We start from the raw sequence: 7,660 nt of genomic DNA, 5'->3' as shown, positions 1-7,660 counted from the left end.
GAGTGTTTATTGCGGATGACTGTGCTGCATGTCTGTGTTTGTTGCAGTTGTGACACACCCTGGGCTATCCCGTGTACACTATGTGTCCCTGGTTCCCTCCTACAGCCAACACCAAGGGGGAGGGGAGAATGATGGTTCCTTTGTCATCCTCCTTTGATCTTGACTGGGCCTTTGCTGGTCCAGATCTCAAACAGATCCCTTAAGCCATCACAGCTCCCTGCTCTGACATAAAGGAAAGGTGATAAATGGCTGGCACATGTGAGTAATCATACATTCCTCCCGGGTATGTAGTGTGGAAGTGGCTGCACCTTCAGTGGCGATAGCAGAGCTTCCTTCTCCTGGAAATCCTGGGGCAGATGTCCTTCACTTCCACGAGGACGTTCCCGAGGAAGAGATCCATGGTGGCAGGGTTCCCCTTTCACCTTCATTCTTTGACCTCCTGAGGGACTCATAGCCGCAGCCATTCTAATAGAGCTGGTTATGGTTAAATATTTTGCTGGCAAGAGGTGTTAGATTGGATCCACGTCTGTGTCCGCTGGTGAAGCTCTCATCAGGCTGTCACTTGTTGAAGAAGAGCCTTTTGTTGAATTGAGTTTATTGTCATGTGTACTGAGGTACAGTGAAAAGCTTTTGTGCATGCTAACCAGTCAGAGGCAAGAATATGTGATGACAATCAAGCTGTCCACAGTGTACAGATACATCGTAAAGGGAAAAATGTGAATAACGTTCAGTGCAAGATAAAACCAGTAAAGTCCAATCAAAGATAGTTCGAGGGTCACTATTGAGGTAGATAGTAGTTCAGGACTGCTCTCTAGTTGTTGGTAGGCCTGATAACAGCTGGGAAAGTTTGTCCCTGAATCTGGAGGTGTGCATTTTCACATTTCTGTACCTCTTGCCTGATGGGAGAAGAGGGAGTGGCCAGGGTGCTACTCATTCTTGATTATGCTGCTGGCCAAAGATCTCATAGCAGAGCTTCGCTATAAGATCTTTGCTGCTGGCCTTGCCGAGGCAGTGTGTAGTGTAAATGGAGTCGATGGAAGGGAGGTTGGTTTGTGCGATGGTTTGAGCTGCGTCCACATTTTTCTGCAATTTCTTGCGGTCTTAGATGGAACTGTTCGCAAACATGCTATGATGCATCCTGATAAAATTCTTTGTACAGAGCATCTGTAGAAGTTGGTGAGAGGTGTAGGGGACATGCCAAACTTCCTAAGCCTTCTAAGCCTTTAGAGATGCATCAGTTGTCCTGGGAGAACTTGCCTTTTACAGGTAAGTATGATAACTGTGTCAATGGATGAGCTGAATACCTTCAACAGTCATGGCACAGACACAAGGTGCTGGAGTTATGCCCCAGTCCCACTTAGGAAACCTGAACAGAAACCTCTGGAGACTTTGCACCCCACCCAAGGTTTCCGTGCGGTTCTCGGAGGTTTTTGTCAGTCTCTCTACCTGCTTCCACTACCTGCAACCTTCGGCAACCACCTGCAACCTCCGGGAACCGCACGGAAACCTTGGGTGGGGCGCAAAGTCTCCAGAGGTTTCCGTTCAGGTTTTCTAAGTGGGACAGGGGCATTACTCCGCGGGTCAGACAGCATCTCTGGATGACATGGGTGACATTTCGGGTCGAGACCCTTCTTTAGACTGAAGAAGGCCCTGGACCCAAAACGTCACCCATTCCTTCTCTCCAGAGATACTGCTTGAACCGCGGAGTTACTCCAGCATTTGTGCCTATCTTCGGTGTAAACCAGCATCTGCAGTTCCTTTCTCCACATCAGTCCTGGCATGGCAGGAGTTGGGATGTCATGTCCACTGGGACTAGCTCGTGTATTCACCCTGTTCCCCGTGGATGAGTTGGGCAAAAGGGGCTGTTTGTCTTTTTTTCCGAGAGTGGACAGGTATGGATCTACTGCAACTGCACTCAATGTTACTTGCCACCCCGCGTCAATCTCGGCGCTGAGCTGAAACAGCGGCAAGGTGGTTGTGGGCAAAGATCCTATAGCTATAGGATCTTTGGTTGTGGGCCTGGAGAGAGGGGTGGATATTGGGATGGGGTACAAGGGGAGTTGAGTGGGGACGGCCCCGGTTGCGGTGAGCGGAGGCGGGCCACAGGGAGCGTGTGGGACTGGGGCTGGGCGGGACTGGGGACTGGGCAATGGGCTGTATCCCGCCCGCCTGCTGGAGCTCTGACTGCGGCTGTGGGTTAGCGGGAAGTTTGGCGGGGAGTTTGCGGAGCCGATGAGGATGAGTTCCTGCAGGCAGCGCATCGTCCGCTTCCTTCGCACCGCGATCAGGCTGATCAGCGGCTCTCTGCACAAAGGTAGGACGTGCTCTCCCTATCTCCCCCCTTCTCTCCCTTCCTCTCCCCCTCCTCCCCTCTCCCTCGCTGCGGCATATGCAGCGCTGTATAGCGGCGGGGCAAGGTGCAGCGGACTGCGTGCTGCTGTGACTGAGCCGCTCCAAGCTGCAAGGCAGTGTGCATGCCGCTGTGAAGCCGGGGAGCACGGCGTGTGTGCGAGCTGGGCAAAGAGGGCTCGCTCATTCGCAGCCACATGCCAAGCAAAGACGTGGAGAAGTTCGGCAGCAGTTGCAAAAACGTCAAACATCTGAGCCCATCAGAGCAACTTGTTCCCGGAGACTGGGCTTGCTGTTGGCTGCCCGCCTTTAAGCCCTATGTTTCATGCTCGCTGCAGGTCGCTCTGGTGCTGAGTGAGTGTGGTGCAGGAATGTGGTGAAGGGAATGCAGCGCAGGCTGTGCAGTTATAAGTTGTGTCCAGCTGATACTGTATTTGTATCACCCTGTCGCTGGGGGTGAAATATCTACACTGCTTCCGATGCAATGCCGTGGACATCCAGCGGACGAGGATCTGTGGGGACACAGATGAGGTTTCAAATCAAAAACTCTTGGTCCGAACTGGAAAAGACAGACCAGTCTCTGAGTCTGAAGGAGGGTCTCGACCCGAAACGTCAGCCATTCATTCATTCTCTCCGATGATGCTGCCTGTCCCGCTGAGTAACTCCAGCGTTACTGAACATCATTTGCTGATTTCGAGCATCATCTGCACTTTATGTTCAATAATTTGAACCGAGAGAAGCAAGAGCCCGGAAGCCGTTCATAAAATCACACGGACGGGTTCGGTAGCCAAACAAATCCGCGCCAATCTTCAACCGAAGATAAACACAAAAAGCTGGAGTAGCTCAGCAGGACAGGCAGCATCTCTGGAGAGAAGGAATGGATGATGTTTCGGGTCGAGACCCTTCTACAGACTGATCTTCAACCATCGAGTTGTACTGATGCTATTTCGTTCTTCCCTCACTCTCACCAACGCACGAGAAACAAGCTCATCCTTGCCTTCTATGTACATGTGGAAGCTGACCAGTTCAGTTATTGCCACGGGTACCGAAGTACAGTGAAAAGCTGTTGTTGCATGCTAACCAGTCAGCAGAAAGACAATACATAATTACAATCGAGCCATTTACAGTGTATAGATACATGATATGGGAATAATATTTAGTGCAACTGCAAGATAAACCCAGTAAAGTCTGATCGAGGATAGTCCAAGGGTCATCAAAAAGGTAGATAGTAGTTCAGCACTGCTCTCTGGTTGTGGTAGGATGATTCAGTTGCCTGATAACAGCTGGGAAGAAACTGCCCCTAAATATGGTTGTTTTCATATTTCTATGAAATATGAGGGGAGAAGAGCGAATGACCAGGGTTCGACTGTCCTTGATCATGCTGCTGGCCTTGTGGAGGCAGTGTGAGGTATAAATGGAGTCAATAGGGAGGTTGGTTTGTGTGATGGTCTGGGCTGCGTCCACAATTCACTGCAATTCCTTGCTGTCTTGGATGGAGCTGTTCCCAAATCAAGCTGTGATGCATCTGACAAAATGCTTTTTATGAAGCATCTCTGTACAGGTTGGTGAGAGTTGTTGGGGACATGCCAAACTTCCAAAGCCCTCGAAGGAAGTAGAGGCGTTGGTGTGCTTTCTTGGTCATTGCTTCAATATGGGTGGTCCAGGAGAACTTGTTGGTGATATTGACTTCTAGGAATTTGAAGTTTTCAACCATTTCTACTTGGGCGCTGTCAATGCAGACTGGGGTATGTGTACCACTTCGCTTCCTCAACTCGATCACTATCTCCTTTGTGTTCCTGATATTGAGAGAAAGGTTGTTGTCTCAACACCAAGACACCAGGTTCTCAATCTCCTTCCTGTACTGTCTCAGCATTATTTCATATCTGATCCACAATGGTGGTGTTGTCTGCGAATTTGTAAATTGAATTAGATTTTTACATGGCTGCGCAGACATGGGTGTACAAGGGGTAAAGAAGGGGGCTGAGAACTACACAAACAATCTCCTAGCGGGTAGTATCTCCATTTATCGAGAGGTCCTCACATGCACCATGCCTTGCTGCAGGACATCCAGAAGCAACCCATGTCCATGGACAGCTACAACCTGTTCTCTTGCCATCTCTCAGCTACTCCCCCAGGGAGTTGTTGGTGAAGAACTTCAAGTAGGTCCAATGTGGCAGAGAACATTTCTCCACTAGTTCAGGGAGTGACTGAATAGAGGTTGAAAGACACTATGTGTCTGTTTGTGCCACCTCGTATCTGGTATCAGAACCAGCAGATGCTGTGCTCCCTGATTGTCATTGAGCCCTTGCACAGTGTGCTTGACCTCTAGAGTTGAGATCTGATCTAGAATTTTGCAGCCTCCATCCAGAACATGGAGAGGGACTCCTCCACTTTTCTCATCAGCTGCTGGACAAGCTTAGATAGGTCATCATGGTAGGCATGGACAGTTTGGGCCGAAGGGCCTTTTTCTGTGCTGTATGAGTCTGCAACTTGCAATTTTGGAAAGGGCTGCTGCTTTTCCGAAGCAGTGATTGCATCCCGATAGGATGGTTTTTATGGTACAAATGTAGAAAATGGTAAGCCACTAGAGACATGCTGAAATTCCTTCCCCATCTGAGAAAGTAGAGGAGTCAGTATGTCTTCGTCACCATAATATCAGTTAATATATGCACTATGACCATTTGTTAGTAATGTTCACACCTCTCCCATTTTCACTTCAGCACCATTGATAAGTCAAGAGTCAAGAGAGTTTTATTGTCATGTGTCCCAGATAGGACAATGAAATTCGTGCTTGCTGCAGCACAACAAAATATGTGAACATAATACAGAACAGGAGATAAAAGTTCAGTGTGTCTATAGACAATAGACCGTATATATACACAATAAATAAACAGATAAAGTGCAATAATGATAATAGATTGTTATTGTTCACAGCTTATTTGAAGTTGTGTTTAATAGCCTGGTGGCTGTGGGGAAGATGCTGCTCCTGAACATGGATGTACCAGATTTCAGGCTCCTGTACCTTCTTCCCGATGGCAACGGAGAGATGAGTGTGTGACCAGGATGGTCTGGGTCTTTGATGATGTTGGCGGCCGTTTAGATCCCTTCGATGGTGGGGAGGTCAGAGCAGATGATGGACTGGGCAGTGGTCACAACTTTCTGTGCACTTTTCCACTCCTGGACGTTCAAGTTGCCGTACCACGATGCAACCAGTCAGCATGCTCTCTACTGTGCACCTGCAGAAGTTCGAGAGAGTCCTCTTTGACATACCGACTCTCCGTAATCTTCTCTGGAAGTAGAGGCGCTGATGTGCTTTATTTATAATTGCATCAGTGTGCTGGGACCAGGAAAGATCTTCGGAAATCTGGACCCCCAGGAATTTGAAGTTTTGGACCCTTTCCACCATCTTCCCGTTGATAAAAACGGGATTGTGGGTCCATATCCTACCCCTTGCAAAGTCTACAATCAGTTCCTTGGTTTTGCTGGTGTTGAGAGCCAGGTTGTTGTGCTGGGGCATGTATTCTACTCTGCTTCCTCAAGTTGATTACCAGTGCTTTCATTTTGCTGACATTGAGAAAGATGTTGTTTTCTTGGTAACATTCTACTAAACTATCTGTGTAGGAAGGAACTGCAGATACTGGTTTAAACCGAAGATAGACACAAAAAACTGAAGTAACTCAGCAGGACAGGCAGCATCTCTGGAGAAAAGAAATAAGTGATGTTTCGGGTTGAGAAGGGTCTCGATCCAAATAAAATCACCTGTTCCTTTTCTCCAGAGATGATGCCTGAGCCGCTGACTAAACTCCATCTCCTGCACTCAGTTTTGTCATTGTTTGATTTATAGCCAACTACAGTAGTTTTTATTATCTGCAAACTTGTCAATGGAGTTAGGGCAGAATTTGATTGCACAGTTGAGAGTGTAAAGGGTGTATAGTGAGCAGCTGAGGATGCAGCCTTGTTGGACGCCAATATTGAGAATGATCATGAAGAAAGTTGCATGTCCTTACTGATTGCCATCCATAGATCAGGAACAAGGATCAGTTGCAGAGCGGGGTGCCACTACCTAGGACTGGAAGTTTGGGGAAGTTTGTTTTGGATTATGGTGTTGAAGCAGAGCCATAGTCACTAGAGTCAAGAGAGTCAAGAGTCAATTTAATTGTCATTTGGACCCCTTGAGGTCCAAACGAAATGCCGTTTCTGCAGCCATACATTACAAACAAATAGACCCCAGACACAACATAATTTACATTTTACATAAAGATCCATCACATTGCTGTGATGGAAGGCCAAAAAAACTTATCTCTCCACTGCACTCTCCCCCCCCCCCCCAATGTCAGAGTCAAAGTCAAAGCCCCCGGCTGGCGATGGCGATTGTCCCGCGGCCATTAAAGCCACGCCGGGTGGTGCGAGGTCGTACACCGGGTCTTGGTGTTAGAGCCCCAGGCGTGCGCTCGCAGAGTCCCGCGGCCATTCCAAGCCGCGCGGGGCGGTGATGTTAGGCCCCGCTCCAGGAGCTCTTCAACCCCGCAACTTGGGCGGGAGAAGTCGCCGTTGCAGGAGCCCTGAAAAGCGGTCGCCCTCCAGGGACCCGCGGGCTCCCGGTGCCGCCGTCCGCAGACCCGCAGTTGCAGCCACTGAATCAGCATCAGCAGCAGCAGCAGCTGCGCTCCACCACCGCTCCTCCCGCTCTGGACTCGGCCAGCTCCGCGACGGTGAGGTGAGTCAGCACCAGAGTCCCCGACTAAATGAGTCTGATGTAGGAGTTAACCATATGGCATAAACCATGGACATATTGCAGCACTAGGTGAATTGCAGCGATTCAAGACCAGATGGGAGGCTGGAGCTGATGTACACTGTGATCAAGTACTCAAAGCACTACATGATAGTGGTGTGACACAACATGCTGGAGTAACTCAGCGGGATAGGCAGCTTCTATGAAGAGAAGGAATGGGCGACGTTTCGGGTCAAGGCCCTTCTTCAGACTGATGTCATGGGAGAGGGAGATACATAGATAAGGAAGCGTAAGGTGTGAAAATAGGACAAAGGGAGTGTAGAATATAGTTAGCTGTTTTATTATCTTTCAAAGCAAACACAGATAAAATGTAGTTGGAGACAGCAGGACTGGTCGAAGAACTGGGAAGGGGGAGGGTTGGAGAGAAGGAAAACAAGGGGTTTCTTGAAGTTAGAGAAGTCAACGTTCATACCGCTGGGGTGTAAGCTGCCCAAGCGAAATATGAGGTGCTGTTCCTCCGATTTGCACTAGGCCTCACTCTGAGAATGGAGGAGGCCCAGGACAGAAAGGTCAGTGTGG

General features: G+C 49.0%; 1 protein-coding gene across 1 annotated transcript in view; it reads left to right on the top strand.

The window, feature by feature from the left end:
- Positions 1 to 2,182: 2,182 nt before the first annotated feature.
- Positions 2,183 to 7,660, top strand: part of LOC129701405 (Kv channel-interacting protein 1-like) — a 222,175-nt gene continuing 216,697 nt past the window's right edge. The window contains exon 1 of the mRNA XM_055642557.1: positions 2,183 to 2,314. Coding sequence (XP_055498532.1) covers positions 2,233 to 2,314 — 82 coding nt within the window. The 5' untranslated portion in view covers positions 2,183 to 2,232. The remainder of the gene's footprint in view (positions 2,315 to 7,660) is intronic.

The sequence above is a fragment of the Leucoraja erinacea genome, chromosome 11, assembly GCF_028641065.1.
Source record: "Leucoraja erinacea ecotype New England chromosome 11, Leri_hhj_1, whole genome shotgun sequence".
Lineage (NCBI taxonomy): Eukaryota > Metazoa > Chordata > Chondrichthyes > Rajiformes > Rajidae > Leucoraja > Leucoraja erinaceus.
Note: the sequence above shows the minus strand (reverse complement) of the source record. Positions and strands in the feature narration are given on the sequence as shown.